Source organism: Camelus bactrianus, chromosome 33 (genome assembly GCF_048773025.1).
Source record: "Camelus bactrianus isolate YW-2024 breed Bactrian camel chromosome 33, ASM4877302v1, whole genome shotgun sequence".
Classification (NCBI taxonomy): Eukaryota; Metazoa; Chordata; class Mammalia; order Artiodactyla; family Camelidae; genus Camelus; species Camelus bactrianus.
The window spans coordinates 12,695,220-12,718,925 of NC_133571.1; the positions used below are offsets into that span (position 1 = coordinate 12,695,220).

Genomic DNA, 23,706 nt, shown 5'->3' on the forward strand with positions numbered 1-23,706 from the left:
ACAGGCGGGCAGCTCAGGTGTACGTGTGTTCCTGGCTGCTGCCCTCTGAGGGAGCCCTTGCACTCCAGGATGCCAGAGGGTGGAAGAGGAGAGTGACTGTTGGGGACTGAAGGGAAAGGGGAGCAACTTGGCCCCTTGAGTTAGCTCTGGGGAGGCGGAGGGAAGGAGATGGGCAGGGGCAGGACTGTGTGCAAGGTTTTATTTTGGAAAAGCTGTGCAGAAAAAATTCAACAAAATGTTGCTGTGAAAAGAGAAAACCCAATTTGAAGCATTAAAAACAACAACAACAAAATTCAAACCAACCAACCAGCTCAGAAGAGGGGAGGAGGTCAAGAAGGGAAGGAAGAGGCCCAGCCTGTCCGCAGACGGCTGGCCTCCGGCGGGCAAGGCCATTTCCCTGAGCACTTTGCAGAGGAAGACGGGGTGGTCGCAGGGCTGGAGGGGCAGTCCGGCCGCAGACTCCCCTGCTGGAGCAGCCCAGGCCTGGGGGCCATGTCTGTCCCCAGCCTTGCCAGGCAAGTCGTACCGATCCTTCAGCAAGAAGGGTGGGGGTGACGGTTGACGGAGTCAGGACTGTGTTCCAGGTTGGCTTCTGATCAGGGATAACGAGGCATCTGCTTTCAGGGCAACTGCTGAGCTAAGGGCTGACTGCCACACCAATATGTTCAAGGTCCAAGGAAGGCTTAGGCTGGAAGGTGAGGGAGAGAAGGGGAGAGTCAGCTGTTTCTGGCCCCTGGGTCATTAAAAGGACAGGTATATCCAGGGCTCTTCCCAGCCTCCACCCCTAAGCCCTCTTCCCAAGTGACCCCAGTGATGGTTCGGCTGAGATGCTCTTCTGGCCACACACAGGTGAGGGTCCCCGTGACCCAGGCCCCTGGCTTGCCCTGGAGGAATGAGGACGGAGGCCTGCCCAGCGGGGGTGCCAGTCCCTCATCCAAACCCTCTCCCCAAAAGCTCCTGTTTGGTTGGAGGACGGTCCTGTGGCTGTTGCCAGACTGTTCTCCGGCACCACTCCTCTGCCACTCGTACCTTCAGAAGGCCCCTGCCCTCCCTGAGCGTAGTCTTTAGCCAGAGGGTGCTCTTTAGGCGTCTGGTCCCAGATGGGGGCATCGGGGCTGCCTTCTCCCCAGAGCTCCTGGGACTTTGGAGCAGCTTTCCAAGCTTCCCCAGTCCTAGGAAGGAAGAGCCTGTCCCATGTTGGCTGTCAGGCCTTAGGTCAGCAAATCTGCTCCTCCTTCCCCTGCAACAGGTCTAGGGGTAGGTGCTGGGACAGGCCCCAGTCCCCTTGATCCAGCAGGTCCGGCGCGTGGAGCCCGGAGGTGGTGGGAGGGCACTCGCTCTCTGTCCCGACTCTGCCGGGATCCTGGCTGCTGCAAAGGGGCACTGATTCTAGTTCTGTCCCCTCCTCCTTGGCTTTTCGGCTTCGCTGGGGCCAGTGGCAGGGTCCACTCCGGCAAACTGGGTGAGAGGCCACATTCCTCTGGCTCAAGTATACTTCCAGCAGGTAGTAAATGGTCCAGAAGACGGTGAAACAGCCTATCAGCACCAGGGTCTGGGGGAAAGTCAAACACCTGTTCAGGTAGGGATGGCTTCCCAAAAGCCTACAGCCTTTCTCTGCCCCAAACAATGAGCTCAAGCCCCTCCTTCTAGGGGCCTCCTCTCTCATCACAACCCTGCTCCTCTTGTTCCCCTCAAGGAGTGCCCTTGAGAGTTAGCCCAGTCGAGTGAGGACCCAGGCCTTCCTGACTCCTCACTTCCCAAGTTGCCTTGAGTCCCCCACGGAGGACTAAATTCCCCAGGACATTCCTGCCCACCTGCAGCTTGAGTCTCGGCCCTAGTACCTTGAGGGTGTTAGGGGTGATGGTGTAACCATCTTCCTCGGGAACTTTCAGCCCAGGAGGGCAGGGCAGAGTGAAGCCATCGTGCAGGTATTTTCCACTCATGGCACTTTCTAGAAGCCTGTGGAGAAGAAGGGAGTCAGGGACGGGCCCTGCTCGGTTCCTCTATCATCTGCCTTGTGCATCCTCCCGCCTTACAGATGCAGAACTCCCACAGCAAGAAGGGGAGGGCTGTGCCGTGTGTTCCCAGGGAGGTGGAGCACCCTCAGTGGCCTCCGTCCCCTTACCCCACGAGTCCCCTTCCCTCTGATAAGTGCCTACCTTTGTCTGTCCCTGATGTCCACTGGACTCCACACAGAGCCATAGAGGGTCAGCTGCCACTGCCGGAGGACGCCGGCCTGGGACGCCTCATCTCCTAGAGCCACAAGTGGGGCAGCCCATGAGCCGAGCCCGCTGGTGGCCACTCGGGCAGCAGAGGCCCCGCCTGCCCTGCCCCCTAAAGGGACTCAGACCACATGGGCGGGCCAGTGACCCCGGGGTTCTGCAGACGTGCCTCTGGGGGTGCCCCTCGGAACGGAAAGGGGGACGGTGAGAGGTGGTACCCCAAAGCAGAGAAGTTTTGCCTCTTTCACATTTTGGGGTTTCAGCTGGGATTTTGCTGGGGGAAAAGAAAAAGTCCTCTGCTAAATTAAAAAAAGGTTTGAAAACCACCAGTCCGATGATGAATCCCTAACTTGGCTGGAAGTTGGGGGAGTTGGGTTCAATTTCCAGTCTCTTCACTGAAATACTGCGAGACCTCACACAAGTCACTTCAAACCTCTGGGTGGGCCTCAGTTTAAAAAAAAAATGGTGAAAATTAGTCCTGCCCTTACCTGCCTACCAGGGCTGGCCGGAAGATGGTTATATGTGAAAGAACTTGAAATGTGGTTTCAACAAGGAATTTTTGTTGCTATCCTGAGGAAAAATGGATCAGTCACTTCGCCAAGGAATATGAGAGGTAGTATAAATGAACAAGTTAGGTATCAATGCCCACTTTTTGGATGGGGCATACTTCTTGGCATCTACCCTCTTGGTCCAAGGGCAACCCTATGTACTCCACCTGGGACAGTTTCCGAGGGGACTCTGAGATCCAGAGGGACCAGATGACAACCATGAGAGGCGGGGCCCTGCTGAAGGGGCAGGCAGGCTTACCGACATCCCTGATGACAAGTCTGTAGGTCCCTCTCGCTCTTTCCCCCCAGCACCGCACAGTGGAGAAGGTCCAGTCGTTGAAGCCATTGGGATCCCTGGGGCAAGGACAGAGGAGAAAGAGGGAGGGATGCAGCAGGGAACTGACCTTTTGCCCAGAGACATTTTCTTACTGGTGTAGCAGTTAGCTGACCTACAGCCATCGGGAGGGGCGCCGGCTGTGAGGGTCCTTCAAGTGCTGTCCCTTGCTCCTGGGATCTCAGGGGACGAGTACTTGTGTCATCGTGGTGTAGGGGAAAAAGCAAGTGTGCCAAGAACACGGGCTTGGGAGTCCCATAGATCTAGGCTTACTGTTACTTTCCCAGGCACTTACTCACTCTGTGACTTGTTTCCTCATTTGTAAAAGGAGGTGACAAAGTCTACTCTGCATGGTTCTTATAAGAATGAGAGAAAGCATATGTAAAATGCAGTGCTGAGCGTATTATAAGTGCTTGAACAAAGCATGTAATAAGTCAGGTGCCCACATCAGCCAGTGCCAAGGTAGCTCAGGACAGTGCCAGTGTCCACTTCTGGAAAAGGCCCTTGTTGCAAAGAGAGCTCAGAAGGTGAGGGCACGTGTACGTACGAGTCCATGCTGCGGGGGGCGCCGATAAGGGACATCATGCCACTGGGGCAAAACAGCTTCAGTTCCAAGCTGCCGCGTCGTGGGTGAGTGATGGAGACCGTCACTGCCACGTGCTCCAGGGTCTTCAGCCCCGACATCTCCAGGTCCGTCCTGCTGACTGTGGGAAGTCAGGCTGGGCGACTGGGAAACCAGTCCCATGAACACTTCTGCCCTCACTTCACCCCAACAGACACAGAGGCACATACTCACCGAGGACACATACAAATGTCTACAGCAACCCTAAGTGGGGCCTAGCGGACACTGATAAATGGAAAGGCGCTGCTTTCAAGTTTATAACCTATTTTAGAGTCTAGTTGGGAAGACAGCATATCCCCAAGACACAATACAAGAACCAAATGGAGCAACTTCCATCATTCATTCATCCAAAGAATAATTTACTGAGGACCTCCTACAGTTAAGGCACCAAAACAGATGCTGGGAATATAAAGGTAAATTGGACATGGTCTCTGCCTTCTTCTTTCAAGTGGAAAATGATATGGTATGAAGCATGTACATAACTGATGCTAGAACAGAGATGAGTCAGATGGGTTTAGGCACACAGCAGGGAGACACACTCTGCAGAAGGAAATGAACACAGACTGGTCGAGAGCGTTGGCAGAAGGCACTCTAGAAGGGGAAGCGGCATGTGTACAGGCAGAAGTGGAAATGAACAAGTTTCATATTGAAGGCAATACACAATTTTTTTAAAAAATCAACTGAAATGAATAAATTTCAAGGACATTTTGCTGAGCGAAAATAGCCAATACAAAAAAAGCATACATAGTAAATGATTTCATTTACATAATATTCACAAATAACAGAGCTGTAGAGATGGAGAACGGTTAGTGGCTGCCGGGCGCTAGGGATGGGGCAGAGGGGATGGCTGTGGCCCTAAAGGGCTGACACAGAGTCTTGGGATGGTTTGGTTCTGGATCTTGGTTGTGATGGTGGTTACACAAGGCTACACGTGTGGCAAAACTGCACACACACACACACACACAGACACGTGCAAATACAAGTGCATGTCCAACCGGTGAAATCTGAATAATGTCATTCTCTTGGTTTGGATGTTGTCCCAGAATTGTTTGAGACATTAACATCAGGAGAAGGGTGCACAGGGCTTCCCTGAACATTGTTTTGCAACCTCCTGTGAATCTGTAAGTATTTCAAAATAAAAAGTTAAAAAAAAAAAAACAAACCAACTACTGACGTAGAAGACTCAATTGGGAAATATCAAGCAATTAGGCTGCAATGAGAAATGAGTCTTTCTAAAGCAACTTTTCTTCCGTTAATTCATTCCAACAGGCAAAGCAGAGACCAACACCTTCATTTCACAGATGAAGCGGCTCAGAGAGTTGCTGAAAATATGGGCAGGAGACCTAGGATGGGAAGGGCTTTAAAATTTTATTTTAAACAAGCAACTGAGAGCTATTACAGATTAATGAGCAAGGACAGGAGTGCTGAAGGAAGGTTACTCTTAACAGTTGAGGGTAGGCTGAATCGGAGAAGGAAGGAAAAAAGAGGGGCAGAAAGACCAGCTAAAATGCTACTGCCTATTCTAGGGGTGAGGCATTGCGACCATGGGGAACAATGAAGAAAGAGGAAAGACTCAGGGCTCCCAGTGACTCCCCGTCTGTCCTTCCTAGACTCTGTGCCTCCCGGCCTCCCGCTCAGCCCTCTCTCACTGCACTCACGTCAGGGAAGAGGACCACCTCCCGTCATCCACTGCGACACCAGTGTTCACCAGGACTACCTACCCCGACGTCATCACTTCACATCCCTTTACTGCCTCACCTGCACAGACCTCCCTCCATCCCATGTCAGCACAGACTCCCACGGCCAGACCCCGGGCCTTGTCATCACCTGGGACTGCTTTGCTTACGAATGGTTTAGTAACTTCCATTGTGGGTTTTATTACATAAGCAGCACAAATTAATTGAAGACAAATCAGAAAAGTAGTTGGGCACAAATGAGAACAGAAAGGCTCCCGCAATTCTTGGTAACACGTTGGTTAAGCATCCTTCCAGACCTCTCTCTGGGCACGTCTGTGTGCAGGTGTGTCTCTTATTAACTCTGTCAACTCACAGAAGCCAATGTCCCACCTTCTCAGAAAGTGACCTCCTGCTCCTCCACCTTCTCCCCTGCCTTCCTGGCCCCTTCATTTTCTTGCTCCTCAAGAGATCCATCAAGCTCCTTTCCTAACTGCCTAAGATCCCAGAGCCCATCCCTCCAACACTCTCTTATTTACACGCTCAAGCTCCCTTTCCTTTCACAGTAAGTCTCTGGCCAAAGCCCAACACCAGATCAGCCGGATTACACCTCTCGTTGGCTGGGCCTTCTTGCTTACGTCTTTCCTATTACAAAGGAAAGACAAACAAACCCTTTCTCAACTTTTCCCTTCCGCCTACCAGTGTTAAGAGCATGGGCTCTGGAGCCACCCGGCCTGGGTTCAAATCCCTCTCTGCCATTTGCTAGCTCTGAGAATTAGGTTACTTTCCTTCTCTGTGAAATGTCCCCATTATATTCCATGCCGTATCAATTTAAGGTACACTCTCTGTCTCCCACTTGCTGCGTACCTGGGGTCCTGGGTTCTGGAGAATAAATTTCCCAGCTCCTGCCTGGATAACGAAGGGGCCGTCACCTGGCTACCAAGGATGGGAGAAGACACCTGGGAGTCTACCTTTTAGTGGAGCCCTCGCTTTAGTCTCATACCTCATCTCTGTCTTCTGCAGGACATGGGGCCTCCGAGTCCGGAGCCTCTGGGGGTTCTGGGGCATGAATGGGCTTGTTGTTAATATCACCCTTGCAGGTATTGGGTTTGCAATTTTCTTAGCCCTGTTCACTTCTCCAGTCATTTTCCATCTTCCAAAAATGTGTTGAAATCTCTCATTTGCTGTGGTCTCCTCTCTCATTCTCTTTGTCCTTGTGCTTAGACCACTTTTATTCCTTTATTCTTACTTTGGTGAAGTTTTGGGAGAAAGCAGAGATAAAAGCATGTGTTCAATTTGCCATCTGTAAACAGAATCCTTCTCCTGTCCCCATGAATTCTTCAACCCACTGCAGTCTAGCTCTTGCTCCCATAAATACACTGAAACACTGTGTTCTTAAAGTCACTACGGCCTCCTTGATAAACCAGGGACGCCCTCAGTCCTTGTCCCTTGCCCTTTCTCATTGAACTGCCCTAGATTCCCGTGACACCACCCTCCTGGTTCTTCTCCAACCTCTCAGGCATCTCTTCTCCATTCTCTTCTGAGGGCCCCTTTCCTCTCCACCCCTTTAATGTCAGGCTGTGTCCTAGGTCCTCTTTTATCCTTGTCTACCCCCCAACCCTAGTGATCTCATTCTTTCCCAGACCTTTTTCTTCCATTTTTAGGCTGGTGACTCCCAAACCATGGCCTCCAGTCTAGACCTTCAAACTTATTTATTCAACTGTTTTCTGGCTACCACCCCTAGATGTTGCACAGAAGCCTCAAACACAGCAGGGCCAAAATTCTCTTCCTCAGTCCTTCATACTCCATGCCCTCGCCCAAACTTGTTCTTCCTCCTGGGTTCTTAATCTCATGTGATGGCATCACCATCTAACCAGTTATCCAAGCTAAACACACACACACACACACACACACACACACACACACACACACATACATATATATACACACATATAAATATATACACACATTTATATATAAATTTGCACTATAGAAAATTTCAGACATATATAAAAATGGAGAGAATAGATGTTCTCAACACCTCACTTCAATAATTACCAATATATGGTCAATCTTGTTTCATCGATGACCCCCACTTCCTCCCCTTCCCAGATTCTTTTGACGGCATCCCCAGGCATCATATCATTGCATCAGTGAAGATTTTGCATGTATCTCTAAAAGGTAAGGCCCTGGGAAGCTCTCTGACTGCTCTCCTTCTCCCTAACTGCCAACATCAATTGGTGACAATTCACTTTGAAGGCTCCCCACGGACCTCAAGATAAAGGCCGAACTCCTTGCCATGGCAGACACAGTTCTATGTGGTCCTGCCAGCCCAGGTTCAGGTCTTCCTCTGCCCCTCACAAGCCATGCTCCAGCCACATCACTCGACTTGCATTCCCTGAAGACACTACGGACTCTGCACGCATTGCCCCTGCTGCCTGGATGTCCCTTCCTCGCCTCATCTCCTGACCAGTGTACCTGGTGGAACTCGGGTCAGCCACAGCTGCTCTGAGAACCCTCCTGTGTCTTCCCTGGTGGCAGGAGGCACCTGCGTCATCTGTATCGCAGTGCCTGTAACACTGTGTTCCACCTGCAGGCAGGACTATCTTCCCTCCCAGACTGTGAGCTCTTTGAGGGCAAGAATCATGCCTTATCTCTGAATCCCTAGAACTTAGTATAGTGCCTGGGATGGGGTAGGTCTCACATACTTGTAAAATGAATGAGTCAATCAACCAAGAGACATATCAGAAAAATAAATAAAAGACTAAATTGCAGGGGAAGTCCTGGGGAGAGGCAAGGGATGTAGACAGATGGAAAACTCCTGAGTTTCAAGTTTGGGAGCCCAGGGAATGGGGATGGCACTCACAGAACTGAGAGCAGCTTGGAAAGAGAGCTGGTTTTTGAGAGGCGATAATGACATCTACAACTGTGTACATTTTAAGTGTAATGTATTGGTGGAAAAAATCAACAGCACACAGTGATTTAGGAATAGAAAGACGGAGGAAAATATTCCTGGCGTAGTTGGAGGGGAGCATTAACATGGCAGATAAGGGGCTAACGGAGAGTAAGTAACATGCTGCAGGCCACTACAGAACAGGATGGAATCCCAAAAGGGCCTGTGAGAGCTTGTCTGCGTTGGCAGGCGTGCAGAGTGGTGTGCTGCATACATGTCTGTCCCTGTTGGTGTATACAGGGACTGGGGCAGCCACGCATGTGAGAACACAAGAATTACATTGTTAGAGTTAAATGAGTTGGTATATTAAATGAGCTAATACTAAGAGCAGCACTTGGCACATAAAAAGCACTCAGGTCTTAGTCGATGATGGTCATCATTACTACTGTTTTGCCTTTGGCAAGTTCGGGTCTTTTTCAACTCTCCCCCCTTAAGATCCTAGGGCTTTATTTGCTCATAATCTTATGGAAGCTACAAAAATCTCTACCCACCAACCCCCTGCCAAGCTCACTGGTGACAGATCAGAGTAAGAGATGTCGATCTAGGAATCATTTGTGGAGAGCTGAAGCCACAAACACAGCTGCACAGTCGAGGAAGCAAATGCAGAGGGAGGATCAAGGATGTGGGATGAGCCTTTGAGGCACTGGTGGTTTGGGAGTAGTGAGAAGAGAGAACAAAAAGACTAAGTTCCTAGTATTTTCTTATGGTTTTTTATATTTCTGTGGTATTGTAATTGACTATACTTCAATTAAAAAAATAAAAAAAGACCAAGTTCCCCAGGGCAGAGAAGCCAGGAGGGGGCCATGGAGCAAAGCAGGTCATGGCAGGCAGCTGGAGGAGGAGGGAGGCTGCCACACAGGCCTCGCTAGTCCGGTCAGACAAGGTCAGACAAGAAGGTGGAGAAGAATGAGCTGTGAGCTGGCCCCGGGTCTGACCAGGAAAGGGGTGCCAGGAGTGGTGAAGGAAGTCTGTGGCCGTGAAGGGTGAAGCGGGTGTGATACAGGTGAGCAATTGTATCACACTGTGATACAAATGGTATATCACATTTGAAAAGGTGACCTACTGGCTGGAGGGTGGCAGGGACTTCAGTTTGCTTCCTAACAAGTGCTGGGGGGCTTTGAAGGCAGGAGGGTGAATCTGTGTGGAGGGAAAGCCTGAGCTGGAGGGGAAGATTCGGAGAAGTGAAGGAACTGGACTCAAGCAGAGGCAGGGGGAGGAGGGGGGAACCGGCACGTGGACTGCGAACCAGGAAAGAGGGTAATTGCAAGCCACATTCAGGAATCTTCAGTAAATCCACACAGGCGCCCTTGTGTTTAGATACTCCCCCCAAAGCCCGCCCTCCCTCCTACCTTCTGGTAGAGATTTCAGACCCAGAGTCAGAGCTGAAGGAACCGAGGGGCCCCAATCCCCTTCCCCCTACATCTTCCTGCCAAAGGGGAGAAAAGACAAGCTGTCTTGCTCCAGAGCTGCCCCGCCCCAGAAGGTGGCCACCAGCCACACGTGGCTATTTACATTCAACTACAATAACAGAAAAACTTAGTTCCTCAGCCACACTAGCCGCGTGTTTAAGTCTTCAGTAGCCTCACGTGATGTGAGCAGCCCAGACAGAGAACATTTCTATCATCGTGGGAAGTTCTCTTGGACACCACGACTCTGGAGTCTTAGCGGTATTTCACCTCCTCTTCCATCTCAGGATGTTCAACTTCCTCTGCCTTACAAAGAGTTCACTTTCCAACCCTTGGACACTGAATTGCCCAGGTCTTGGTGGGAAAAGACTACCGCTTGGCTACAGGGGAAGAGGTTTCCTGACTGTCCGGGACCGAGCTGCTCAGCTCTGCATGAACTGGACATACTTCCTGGAGCCTCCAAGCACACCCACAAGCTTGGACCTTCTACTGTCTGCTCAGGGGTGAATGAAGTCACTACAGAGGGGAGCCACCTTTGCTGACCTCAGAAATCAGCAGTTCTGCTTACCGCCCTCCAAACCAATGAAGTTCCATCAGCAAAACTCCCTGAGTCTTTACCCCCCTTTCTCCATCCTACTCTCTCCACTATCCCACCTCCTGCCCTCCTCCACCCAGGACAACCTGTCCTTCTTTCTCTTGCTTCCTAGTGACACACAGGCAGTTGCCAAATGCCTCTATACTGAGGGAGGTTTGTCCACATGCCGGGGAACATCCCTGGTTGGTGGGAAGCAGAGGATGGTGAAGCTGGAAAGGACCCTAACCCTCTCCTAAGTCAACCCCCTTGTTGGATGGATGCGACTGTGGGTTACTCTGTTTCTTAAATGAGAGGAAGCAGCCCTAGATGGGAGGTCAAAGCTAAAAAGCATACTGTCTCCGAGACAGGCGAGCACAAAGCCCTGGGGTTCCTACTGAACTGCATTCCTGGGAATGTTCCTGCTCTCCTCTGCCTGGGCTGAGGCTTCATGCCCTTTCCAAGATAGCATTCCTTTTACGGAAAATGCAATGAACCGAGCCATGGATTTCCTTCCACGTAGAGGGAAACTGGGCAAGTGCTGGACATGGTTGGGGAGCGAGACAATGGAACTCTTCCCAGTGAAACCTCCGCCCAAGGGGAGCTGCCCGACCTTCCCTTCTGAGATCCCATCTTTGGCCATTCCTCCTCTCGCCATTACTCTGGTTTGATTGCTTCCTAGGAGAATGGAAAAAGTGAAGACAAAGTTCCATTTGGGTACAAAGCATGACACGCTTCAATCTTCACAAAAAAGTAGTGAATAACTCTGTTTGTTAAAATTCCTTGAGGGAAAAATTCCCCAAGGAACTGGTGGTAGAGAAAATTCTCCAGTGTGAACTCCGGGAAATCTGCAGACAGACAGTCCTCTATCACGATATCCCAGTCCAACTGCCCTCTCCTCTGGGAAGGGGTTCAACCTCCGTGCTCAACATAAGACTGCATCTCTGACTGACAAGAGACAGCCCTGGTGGCCCGCGTGCAGTGGAGGCGGGGTGGAGGGAGGGCAACCACAGTCTAGGAAGCCCCCGTGGACTCCCCTGTCTTACCCCCAGCAGACCCCATCTGACCCTCTCTGTATCGGGCAAGCCTGTGAACCAAAGGAAGAACCCCCCAACCCTTTTACGTCATCCAAAGGCTACTGGGCTGAGAAGAATCGCCTGGCAAGTTCCTAGCGTGGAACTCAATGGAACATCCTTCAGCTCTCGCCTGTCTCCCAGTCCCAGTCCCAGCCCTCCCGCCAGCCTTTCTAATCGGTTGCTCGGCAGCAACTTCCCACCACCAGTAACTCAGGAGAAAGGTCTTGTTTAAGCAGCCGGGGGGCCAGCCAACTCAGAAGCAGCAACATGTCCTAAAATGGTCAAAGAAAACTCCACAGGTTTGGCTGGAGCTCAGCTCCTAAAGGAAGGGGGTAGGACCCGGCAGGGAGGATGAGTCTAACTTCTCCATCAGCCCGCCCCAAACCTCAGGCCCAAGATTAACCCCCTTTCTGCTGACTACTTACCATTCCACAGGACCTCCAGGGGGCGGGCAGATAGCGGGACAGCCCTGTTCTCTTTCAACACGGGGCTGACGTAGGACACTAAGTAAGGGACTGACGTCCAGACCTGTTAAAGGAAGGGGTGGGCGAATGAACCAACAAGACAGATCTTACACACACACTCTCATCACTTGATCTTTAGGGACCAGCCGTTTCTACTTCTCGCCTCCTCATCACCTTCTCTCAGTCCCGAGGCTTCTGCTGACACCCTGGAGGCTTCTGCTGACACCCTGGAGTGCTCGCTATGGCACCAAATCAAGGCACCGGAGGAAATGCTGTGTCCAGGGTGGCAGAGGAGAAACAGAGCACCCAAGGGGCCCACACGGGACTCAGGCCCACTTACTCTCCACCAGTAGTTTAGAAACTTTAACTATAGTGCTGAACCTGCTTTTTCATTTGTAAAATGGCTCTCAGACGACATCAACATTCATTAAGCACTGACATGTAACAGGCTCTGTCATTCAGCCCCAACTCTCGGTCACCGCATGCAGGACCCCCTCTCCCTGTTCACCTTGGCTGCGTTAACGAGTCTCCAAGCATTGAGCAGGCCGAACCCGTGCTGGTGGCTGTGGCTGAAGCCCGCCTCATTGGTGATCCAATCAGCACGGCGGTCCTCGTACTGAGAGGACAGAGGTCCTGGTTAGCCCCTAGGATTTTAGGTTTCCCTGCTCGCCTTGCTGACTGATCCCATCCAGACTCTCCCACCAAGGCTGCTAGGAATGGATTCCCCAAGGAAAGCTGGACAAAGGGTCAAAGTCCTGTGATGTCCCATCGCTGCCTCTACACCGGGAGCCTGGCTGGAGCGCTCCTTTGCAGGTAAACTGGTGGCAGCAGAACAGGGACAAATGAATTTAGGTCTGTGGTCTTGATGGGGTCCCCACATCTGTTCCACACACATGTAACTCTGGGAGGGATTTGGCCCCTAAGGTTTGGGACCTCTAGAATCTGAAGCCTCCTGATACTTGCAAGTCCTTATAACCAAAGCTCTGGGGTAGGCGGGGCCAGGTCGTTTGTCCTGCGAGGATCTCACCTGGGTGGCCGTGAAGACGATGATGTGCTGGACGTCACGCCACGTGAGGCAGGGCCGCACCTGTAGCATCAGGGCTATCATGCCCGCTGCCAGAGGGGCTGCGGCGGAGGTCCCTGTGTGGCCCTCCGTGCAGCCTGTGCCCTTCTGAAGGTCCCAGTCCGTGGTCACCTGGGAAATGGGATGGAGTAGAGGGGGACTGAGTTAGAGACTGAGTTCCCAGGTGCCATGGAGAGAGGGGGCGCAGGACCAGGCCTCAGAACCAGCCTCTGGGCGGGAGGGGAGGGGAGCCCTTCCATTGCAAGAGACCAGAGGGAGGCCTCCTGGCAGGTCAGGATGAAGGAGATCCTTCATCCTTCCAGGCCTCAAAAGAGAGTCTGTGGAGAAGTGAGAAAGGGGGAATAAAAATGAAAGTGTTACAGATGAGGGTCTGGTTGTAGGGGGAAAGGGGATGGAGACAGGGGAGAGGCCCCATGTGCGGAGGACAGTTTCCCGATTCCTGCTCCTCTGATGACCCCTTACCGAATTCTCTACCCACCCCCCAGCCCCCAACCCTCCAACCCCTACAGCCTTTTGAGACAGAGGAAGTGGCGGGGGAGCCCCTGGGCCCCAGCTGGAGCTGGGACAACAGTGACGGCACCATTCAAGGAAATCCAAGTTAGCAGCTCAGCGATAGGGGCTGGAGTGACATCAGTGTGAACAAAGGGAGTGTGTTCCCAGGAAGAGGAAACTGCCCCCTTGCCCACCCGTGGGCTCGGCATGGGCCTAGCAGCGTCTACACTGCCTGCCCCACCTGTGCCAATCGACAGGCCAAGAGGCCTCCCTGCTCTGGGCCTGGTGCCTTGGGGTGGTTTCCTCCAGTCCCCTTCTCTACCTGTGGTCCTGAGTGGGGAGGTGACAGTGGGGGTGGGGCGTTGCCTGGAGAGACACATGGCATCCGTCTGGCACCAAGTTTTTTTTGTGTTCCAATCAACCCTGGAGTCACAGAGGGTTTAGCTGAGGAGGGTTCTCCCTACATCGGCTCCACGATGTGGCACTCCGGGTCTAGCACACGGTGCTGATGTGAAGACCAGAAAATCTTTTACTTCCAAACTTCTCTCCTGGGTCAGAGACCAGGGTGCTAACTTCTGCTAAGAGCTACCCTTCCTCCCTTTTCCTGACTGCTTGCCTTCCAGCTGTTGCAGCAGCTGCCAAGAGATGTCATTTTCACTCAGACACCACGCACTCGCAGAAGAGGAGGGGAAAGCGCTCCAGGCTGTAGTCTCAATGAGAGTGGGAAGCCTGGTCTCTGCCAGGGAGCAGATTGGTTTTTTCCTGTTAAGGAAACAGCCTCGCAGTGACAGTCTAGTGTGTAGCTGTGAGGCCCGTGAACTTGCCTAGAGTGGCAGGAGCCCCTGGGCAGCCACAGGAAAGGGCAGGGAAGGGCCCGGGGTGAGTGCGTTCCCTAGGATTCTGCTCGGACAGTCCCTGCTCGTCCTCCCGACCAGCCTCGCCTGGGGTAGGGGTGGTGTCCTCTGCACCCAGACCCCCCACCGGCTGAGCAAAGCCTCTTGCCCTTTTAGTCCACTCCCTTTTCCCTTCTCCTGGGGTTGGGGGTGGGGTGGGCTGGGGTCATCTGGCGCAGAACCTTGGAACACTGTGTTGACCAGCAGTCATTTAGTGGCAAAACAGAATTTCAGTTTTGGAAAATGAATTTGACCCCGAGGAAGACAAAGCAGCCTAATTCCCAATGGCCCCAGAGAGACCTCCCAACCCTGGGCCACTGGAGAAATCCGACACTGCCTGGCTCCGGCCCAGCTCTTCCCGAGAGCCCCCTGTGCCCAGGCCGTGGACGCAGGCAGGGAGCTCTAGGACGAGGGTCCAGGGACCTGGCTTGAACCTGCCAGAATGGAGCTGGGCCAGCCGGGTGTCGGCGCTGGACCCTGAATTCTTTCACAGGTTCCCACAGCCTGAGAAGCTCCACTCCCTGCCCCAGCCTCTTGTTTGCTGTGGCTCCAGTTCCAGCTCCAAGGAAAGAGCTGTCTCTCGGGCTGGCTGAGACATTCTTGACTCCTTTTCCCGCCCATTCTGTGAGGACAACCACTAGCTTTACTCCTGAGGATGAAAGAACATGACCAGAACTCACAGTATTTACATAAGGGCTGCAAAGCAATAGAATGATGATCTTTTTTTTAAGCCCACAGAAATTAGCCAAAGCTCCCATTCTACCAAAGGAAGGCATTTTAAAGAGGTTTTTTAATCAATGGGATGCTTGGTAATTTCTATACCAATATGTTTGTAAGTTAAAAATTTAAAGATAAAAACCACTGACACAGATTTAGAGTCCTCAGCTCCATCCTTCCAACAGCTGCACACCCTTAGGGGCACAGACCCGCTAGGGAGGAGAAGCCTGTTGGGTGGGGGCAGGGAGTGGGGACCAGGGGGACACTCACAATGCTCCGGAGCATCTTGTCCCCACCACTGAAGGTGACTGCCAGCATGGAGGCGCACTCCTCCGCATAGAAAGGCATCCGTCCCTCCTCGTCTACAGCACCTGGGGGCAGAGTCGGGGACATGGGAGCTGAGATAAGGGCCTGATGACATTAGAGTCATCTCTGAGTTATCATCTGGGAGGTTGTCCTGAATTGAAGAAATGATCTCAGTGGCCCAAGTGCCTCAGAGGGCCCACATCCTCACCTGAACAGGCCACCTCAAATGGCAGAGAGTATTCTGTGCCCTAAGACTATTCTTTCAATGGGCTCCAGGCTGAAACTGGGGGCATTCGGCCTCAGTACCGACTCATCCACTCACACGTGCGTCTTCCTCAGCTCTTATCACTGACCTACCGTGAGTCACACGCTTGAGGCACTGGGGCCATGGGAAGAGGCCACAGTCCTGATCTCAAGGAGCCTACAGTCAAGGGAGGAAGTTGGGTAAGTGAATAAATACAACTGGGCTGGTCAGTGCTACGGTGGGGAGCACAGGAAAAGGGCATTTAATTTAGGCCAGTTGGGGAGGTGGGTCAGGGAAGGCTTCAAGGAGGAGGGAGGTGACCCATGGATGGTAAGGAGGTACAGAGCAGAGGTCTAACCACCTGTGGGCGTTTTTGGCCGGGGTGGGGGGTATCTCCAGAGGAAGGGTTGAACATGCTACCAGGTAAGGGGGGCTTGAGATCCTCTGAGAGCAGGGCAGAGCCTCAAGAGAAGAGATTACACACACACACTTAGATAGGCACTGGGAAACTGGGGGCACACCCAGACACATGGGCCCCTCACCTCTGAGTGACACACACACCCAGAGACATGGTCCCCTCATGACTAAGTGACACACACACACCCAGACACTGAGTCTCTCTTTCTCTCTCTCACACACACACACACACAATTTCACAGGTGCAGGCGCACGCACAGTGGGACACAGCCGCTACCTATGGTGATGGTGTAGATGGAGTTGGCGTAGCCGTCATAGTTGCAGTTGTCGTTGTGCTGGCCCCCATTGCCACTGGCGACCACAAAGATGCTCCCAAAGCCCTGGCGGCCAGCGATCACCCCATGTTGCAAGGCAGCCTGAGGAGCAAAAACGCCCGGGTCAGTTAAGGAGCTCATAGGAAGACCCCGACCATCCTGCCAGCCGCCCTCACCTCCCTTTCTAGAAGGAAAAGAAAAATAGGCTCAAAGACACGGGGCATGGGACAGAGAGATTTAAAGGTAGACACAAGAGCGGGAGGAAGCTTTTAGTGGAACAACTGTTTGCCAGATATGCTCTGCTATCAGAGAGGGTGGAGCCGGAAACGGGGAGCCCAGCACAAAACCAAAGCAAACAATCTCAAAGCACTGGTGCACTTCTAAGAATGTGTCCCCCGCACTCCCGCCCCAAGTTAGAAGTGCTCATCCCCAAAGGAGGTGGTAAGGCCACGTGGCGCAGGTCTGGCACTGCAGATGGGGGTGGGCCGGGAGCAGCTGTAGGAACTGAATGAAGAGGGCGTCTTAGATCTCCGAAGCCTCTGTGTGGTTCCCAGTTACCTTCCCAAGCTGATGGGGGCCGTCCACTGTCTTTCCATCGTCATCTGGTCCCCAGCTGTTGGGAGATACCCAGTGGGAAGAGCCAGAGCCAGGCTGTGGTTGCCCACCCAGACCCCCAAGTCTCAGTGGCTGCCCCTCCACCTGGGCGCTTCTCCTCCTCCCCAGGGCGCTAGCACAGGACTCCCACAATTAAAGGACACAGGGGTCAAAGGTCTGGCCCTCACTCCAAAGTGGAAAACGGAAGTACGTGCTAAGGTTCTTTACCTTGGAAACTTTCCCAGTTTAGGGCTACTTCAACTTTCCCCGTAAAAACCCTTTCTCAGGTCCCAGGGGGCAGGGGACAGTACATACTGGTAGAGAGGGTTGGGAGGCCACCCTTCTCCCAATTAGGGAACTAACACTAGGCCTGAAGGCAGAGAACCTGCGGAGAAGTATGCAATCTGTGTAAGCTCTCAGGTCTGAGGAGTTCTCTATTCTTCCTCTAAAAGGAAAAGTACACTGTGGATGAGGTCACGGACTGACAGGAGATACTGGTTGGAGAAGAAAGGGAACCATCAATGCTGTGGGGGCGGCCCAACCTCAGTTCCTCCTTATCACCAGCCCCTCCCTGCCATAACCACAGCCTGAATCTGCAGGAGCGTTTCTGTGTGTGTGTGGGGGGGTGGGGATCGGTGGTGGGTATTCAGCTCAGCTGTGGTTGGAGAGGAATGCCCACTTTCTTCCAGAGCCTTGAGTTTAATAACTCAAATAAATAAATACGAGGCAGGATGGAGCACTCCTTGTGTGGCGACCTGATCACTGGGGTGACGTGGGGCTTAAGACTGAGAACCCAGTGGCTGGGGTCTGAAGAGATGAGGGCAGTGGACTTACAGCCTCTCCTGCTGGGACCTGCCCGAGTCAGCCCACCTTGCTGTTCTCTGGTTGCAGGATGCGCCCAGCACCCCGGCCTCTCACCTTGTTCCTGGCTCTGTCTCACCTGCAGCTGTAGATGTCATTGATCTGATAGTGCTTGTTGAATGCCACGGCCTCCATGCTGTCTGTGAGGGGTCCATCCAGTACCCGGATACCTAGGTAGTGAAGGCCACACCAGCTCCTCAATAAGGCTGCTCCCTCGACGGGCAGCTGGGTGGTGGGGGCCTGTGTGGAGACTTACTATTCCCTCTAAGTGCTCTTGGGTGTTTTTTAAATTTTTATACCATGGGCACGTACCTCCCCAGAAATTTTTTTTTAATGTGATGTTAAATCTTAGACTTTAAGGATCATGGGGTCGAGTGGGAAGAGGCACAGGCTAGAATGCAGGGATCCCAGGTTCCCACCTTAAGTGCATCCTTAAACATAAAACACTGCTGTGCTGCTGGACACATAGAGGGTGTTCAATAGATGGCACTCACTACCATTACCACTCCCATGGACGCCCACTCTCACCCTCTAAAATGGGTGGGTCACACCCTGGTCATCACACAGGGATAAACGGAGCTTTCAGAAGGGAGCTGGGCCCTGAAGGTTTCTGGCTCTCTCTGTAGCCCCATTTCCAGAGAGGGCTGCTGACCTCTGCTGGTGTATAAGAAAAACACAGCCACCCCAGTCCAACCTCACAAGTGCAGGACACCCAGGCAGTGAAGGCCACACCAGCTTTTATGAGTGTTTATGAGGAATCACAGGGAGGACATCCCCATTCTTTCCCTTCACCTTCTGCCTTGATGGACAAAAACCAAGAGGCAAAGGAGCCCTAGAACCACTGCCAGTGGGGACCAGGGCTGCTGAGCTCTCTTGGAAGGATGGAAAGCAGACGGTGACCATCAGAAGGGCTGGGAGACATGGAAGCTGGGAGAGGAGCCTCCAGAGACAGGGGGTCAAGGAAGGAGGGCAGCTGAGGAGGCAACTGGTAAACTACGAAGATACAGAGTGGGGAGGGTAGATCTCAGTGGTAGAGGGCATGCTTAGCGTGCACGAGGTTCTGGGTTCAATCCCTAGTACCTCCATAAAATAAAATAAATAAATAAAGTTGATTACCACCCCCCCCCCCAAAAAAAAAACCTCAACACAGAGACAACACCGATAAGCAAAAGGAGCAGAGAAGGAAGACTCATCACAGGATGTGTCTGTGAGGCTGGCCTGGAAGGTACCTGCTATGCGGCTCCCGAATGCCACCCCCACGGCACAGAAGCTGTTGTTGGGCACAGCAGCGATCTCTCCGGCGCATCGCGTGCCGTGGTGGTTGCCGTTCTCCACGTCCGGGTGGGGCATGGGGTCGGGGTCATTGGAGTTGAGGTCATAGCTGCCCTCGGGACTCTGAAACATTGCAGGGGGTGGAGTGACAAGTGGTCACTCACCGGTTACAAGGGGTCAGGTCTTGGAGCTCAGGGAGAGCAGGGAGCTGGGGGTTTGGGGCTCGGAGCCAGCACAGCAGGCCACGTGGGCCATGAGATAGGAAGACGGGACACACTGGGGCCAAACTGGGGAGTGCTACGGCTCTCCGCAAACCTCTCTCTGGGCCACTATAGAAATGTGCTTGGGAAAGCTGGGATAAAGGGGATTGAGAGCTACCTGAAGGCCAGGCTTTAGAGAGCGGAAGGCACTCAGGACTCGTTTGGAGAGGGAAGTCGCTGGCAGGGGCCACTCCTTACTCCCCAGGACAGGGAGTGGCAGCAGGAACCAGGAAGTGTCACTCAGGACACTCTCCCCTGCTGAGCTGGAGCCACTTCCTGCATCCTAACTGCCAGGCTGGAACACTGGCCGGGGACTAGGAGCAGGGGAAGACTCCCCCACCTCGCAGGCCCTTTTGTTTGGCCTAGTGGCCTCAGAGAAAGGGGATGAGCCTGAGGCAATGTCAGGGCCCAGGTAAAGACAAGCGGGCGGGGCAGGTTGTCCCAGGGCTGCTCACATAGTTGGGCGCGATGTCCTGGATGGTGTGCTCCACGCCGTCGTCCACTACAACCACAGTCACCCCTCGCCCGGTTACGTTGCGCTCCCATACACCCGTCACGTTGATGTCCCTGCCGGGGCTCCGCCGGTTATTCTGTAAGAGAAACAGGGTTCAGAATTATTCTCCGAGCCTTGGGAATCCAGTGACGCACAGCATAGCCCACAGAGGGACAAGTTATAGCGAGTAGCCCCTTTCCATTCTTAGCCGCCATCAAGGAGCCAGAGATAGGTTGTGGACTAGCAGGTGGAGGTGGAGTCAGAGCCAAGGAGAGACAGGTGAGAGCTTTGCCACAACATAGGTCTTCAGGAAAGCTTGGCATTTTTCACAGGCAAAAAAGGGGAAATAATGTCTAGGGTTAAGGGTCGGATAGTACAATTCTCGTGCCATATACTACATATTTTATGAACATTATATACTATAATGCTAGTAGTTAACTCACAAAGTGTTTCCCACGCATCAGGTACAATGTATATTTCATTTAACCACAACCATTACAAATGTCCATTTTACAGAGGGGGAAACTGAGGCACAGAGAGGTTAAGCAGCTCACCCAAAGGCACATGCTGGTAAGTGGCAGGCAGCCCAGGCAGCCTGCCCCAGCACCCACCCCCTGACACTGCAGTCTGCTGGCTCTCTAGGAGTGAGCACAGGGGAGAGGGGGGTAGAGTCGAGGATGAAGCCCACCACTGAACCCCTACAAATGTCTCCTCAAGCAAAGGATGGGGGTTACTGGAGTCACGCAGACAAAAGCCCACCAAAGCACTGGATGCCCCCGACCTAGCTATCTGAAGCGGGAAGCTGCAGGGCTGGACTCACCAGGTGCCACTGCTGTGGGTACTTGGGGTCATTGAAGTGGACACTGCGCTTGGTCCGCTTGAGCAGCCTCTGCTCTGAGTGCCAGCGCACAGCTTCATGCCTTGTCAGCACAGCCTCCACCTGCTGCCGGAAGGCTGCTACCTGCCGGGCCTGCTGGTGCCCAGCAGGCTGGACCAAAAGGTAGTGCCCATGGAGCTCCCCAATGCGTCCCACGTTCATCAGCCCTGCTGCCTGGGCCAGAGCATCTGCCCACTGCTCCAGTGCCTCTTCCTCCCCTTCGCCTTTGGGGCCGTCCAGATGCACAGCCCAGCTTAGCCCCCCTGGACCCTGGGCCCTGGGCCCACCTGCCCCAACCAGGCCCATAACCCAGGGAAGCAGTAAGAAGAGCCCGGCTAACTCCAGCCAGAGGCAAGCGGGCAGGCCCAGGGGGGCATCCGAATGCGGCACTTTCTGCCTCCCCTTCGGCATCAGAGCAGTAGGCTGTAGACGGAGAGAAAGGACATCAGAGATAAGAGCGCTGATAATGGCAGAAATCCGAGAGGGAAACTGAGTATCTATGTATTACACCTGGAAACCCTTAATCCACACCTTTTAAATCATTAAACATTTGATTCTCTCTTTTTATTTACATTTATCCCCAGGGATAAGCCCCTGGTGGGGAGTGTGGGCCAGCATTAACCCCAGTGGCTACCTCGATAGCATGCTTATCACAAGATAATCAAGCAGCAGGTCCGGCTGCTAACAGGCACCACACTGCTCTTCCCCATGGTGGCCCAGAAAAGGGCTCAAAAGTCTCATCACTCCTGAAAATTCCTGGCAGAGTCACGACATTTCTTTAGAAGAGACCCTCCTCCTTTATTTAGAGGGGACAGAAAACTTCCCCCAGATGACTTCTCAGTCCCACTGTCCTGAAGATTAACTCCCTCACTGTGGAGCCTCATTCCCACCTGGTCTTTGAGTGAGGTCGAGCTCCTGGATTGGCTAACCACCTCATGCTCATTTTGTGCAAATGGAGAAAGGGCATCACTCTCCCTGTGAGCAGCGCTGACTCCGAGCACAGACGGCAGACCTGTAGGCCCAAGAAAAGAAACGGTGTCTTTCCAAAGCCAGGGGAACAAGCAGAGGTTAGCCATGAACTCCAGGACCTGTGACCAAAGAAACTGCCGATGATCAAGTATCATTTCCAAGAATCTCAAAGAGGTCATAGACTGGGACTGAACTGAAACAGTAAGGCCAAATCAGTACGAAACCCAGAAACCCTCCTTCTTTTCTTAACCATCACGCCACCACCCTCTTTTCTTTTCATTGGATGCCTAGAAGAGGGCTTGAACTCTTACCAAAAACCCCTCTTGAAAAAGTAGGGAGTACTGTGTCCCAGAAATCCAAGTGGTAGTTAACTTCCTGATTTCTGTATCTCTGAAGGATGCCAGGGGAAATAAGGGTAGGCGGGAGGCAGGGGAAATGGGGAAAATCAGAGAATGCAAACAAAACTGAACAGGCGTCAGGCGGCCAATGAGCACCCTGGGGAGAAGGAATGATTGCAAAGCAGCACAAAGGGCTACTCTTAGTCACTAGCTCAGCAAGTTGGCTTAGAAGTGAGGGCTCAAGCTCTAAACCTGGGACTGCCACCCATGGTTTGACAGAAGGCCAGTTGAGAACTGGTGGGCATCTTTGAGGACAGAGACAGGTGAATGGGAACACCTGTGTACCCATAGGCTGCCGGGCTCCTTTAGAAGCATCTGCTCTCTATGGGGCTCACCCTGAGGCAGAGCTTAGTACCCACACACATACCCAAATGGGTCAGTCTCAACACATTACAGAAATGTGGGTATTCTATCTAAGTCTCTTTGGTAAAGGAGAAGGGAACTTCCACCACCTAACATTTCCCTCCAAAAAGCTGCATTTCACATCTCTTTTTTCCTTTTAGGTTCCCAGGCAAATTCCTGCCTGCCCTCCAGCAGCCTCCACTGTCCCAAGATATTCAGGTGTCTTTCCCAGTCTACATACTTTACTAAGCAAAAGAAAATCTCGTTAGATAGCCTGAGAGTGACCTAAGTAGGCAGGCTCATTCAGTCTCAGTAGATCCCATAGATTCTCGGAAGAGAGAAGAAAGCTGACCACCTCTTCCTCCATTCCCCCTGGCAGAGCAGTACTTTACCTCCATCCCCACCCCAGGCTTCTGGGAAGGGAAACGTAAACCCTCTGAAAGCAGATCTCAACTTCACCCAACTGCTAGGCGTGTCTTTACAGCTCTTAGGTGTCAAGAGAGAAAAGGAATGATACGGGCAGCCCAGAGTCCACGATTCTGCTCCCAAGAGACTGTCCTCGCAACCTCTACACCCAGTTCCTAGAAACCAGGTTGCGTGCAGGGGTCAAGTTTCATTGATTTCCTCCACCCTGGCCTCGACTGCCCCGTAAAATGTGCCCCTCTCCTAAGAAGACCCTTACTACCTTGGAATCCACGACCCCGGGACTCCGTCTCCCTGGACTCCCCCACGCCGGGACCGAAGGCGCCGTCTGGGCCGCTCCCTCATCCTCAGACATCGGCTGCGCCCAGTTCTAGACCACCCGACTTCCAATGCCCCACCCCCACCGAGTTCCCAACTCACCGGCCCGGCCGCAGCTGCTGCCGCCGCCTCCCTGCGGAAACTCGCGGCTTCCCAGGAGCCGGAGGAGCCAGTGACAGTAGCATCACTTCCGCTCGGCGGCGCAGCCAATCAGCGGCGGGTCCCCGGGCAGGCGGACCGGCCGGGAGCCACCGGCGCTAGGGAGCAGGCTCCTTTGGGCATCCTCCACCGACAGAGCAGCGTGCGGGTGTGGTGGGCGCTCCTCGCCGGGCCCCACCGCCCCGAATTCTCGTGGCATCTTCAAGAGGGGCCCTCTCCATAGGGACCGTCCTCTCCTTAAAGGCGTCCTCTGGAAAGGGCATCTCGGTTGCGACCTTTAAAAACACCTCGTTCCTCTTCTCTCTCTAATCGCCATGACCCTGACTTTCCCTGTAACCTTCCTAGGGAGGGTCTTCCCTCCACCAGGTCTCCTTCCTTCTTCCGGTCGCATCTACCTGGGTCCC

At 53.1% G+C, this 23,706-nt stretch overlaps 1 protein-coding gene across 3 annotated transcripts; it reads right to left on the bottom strand.

Annotated features, from left to right (window-relative positions):
- Positions 1–185: 185 nt before the first annotated feature.
- Positions 186–23,688, bottom strand: PCSK7 (proprotein convertase subtilisin/kexin type 7). Of its 3 annotated transcripts, XR_835195.3 has the most exons (18): positions 23,246–23,688; positions 21,584–21,705; positions 20,637–21,116; positions 19,779–19,913; positions 19,021–19,186; positions 17,871–17,961; positions 16,895–16,949; positions 16,300–16,438; positions 15,326–15,426; positions 12,897–13,064; positions 12,378–12,485; positions 11,831–11,933; positions 3,652–3,808; positions 3,030–3,124; positions 2,160–2,253; positions 1,842–1,959; positions 1,030–1,552; positions 186–688 (listed from the first exon to the last, which is right to left on the bottom strand). XR_835195.3 is itself a non-coding variant. In XM_010953499.3 (17 exons), the coding sequence occupies exons 3-17, from the start codon at positions 21,102–21,104 to the stop codon at positions 1,217–1,219; spliced, it is 2,334 nt and encodes a 777-aa protein (XP_010951801.2). In that variant the 5' UTR covers positions 21,105–21,116; positions 21,584–21,705; positions 23,246–23,688; the 3' UTR covers positions 186–1,216. The 3 variants fall into 3 exon arrangements, 1 of the variants encoding a protein (XP_010951801.2); XM_010953499.3 differs by having other exon boundaries at positions 186–1,552; XR_012503838.1 differs by lacking the exons at positions 186–688; positions 1,030–1,552 and adding an exon at positions 2,711–2,792 and having other exon boundaries at positions 1,915–1,959.
- Between the last annotated feature and the right edge of the window lie 18 nt (positions 23,689–23,706).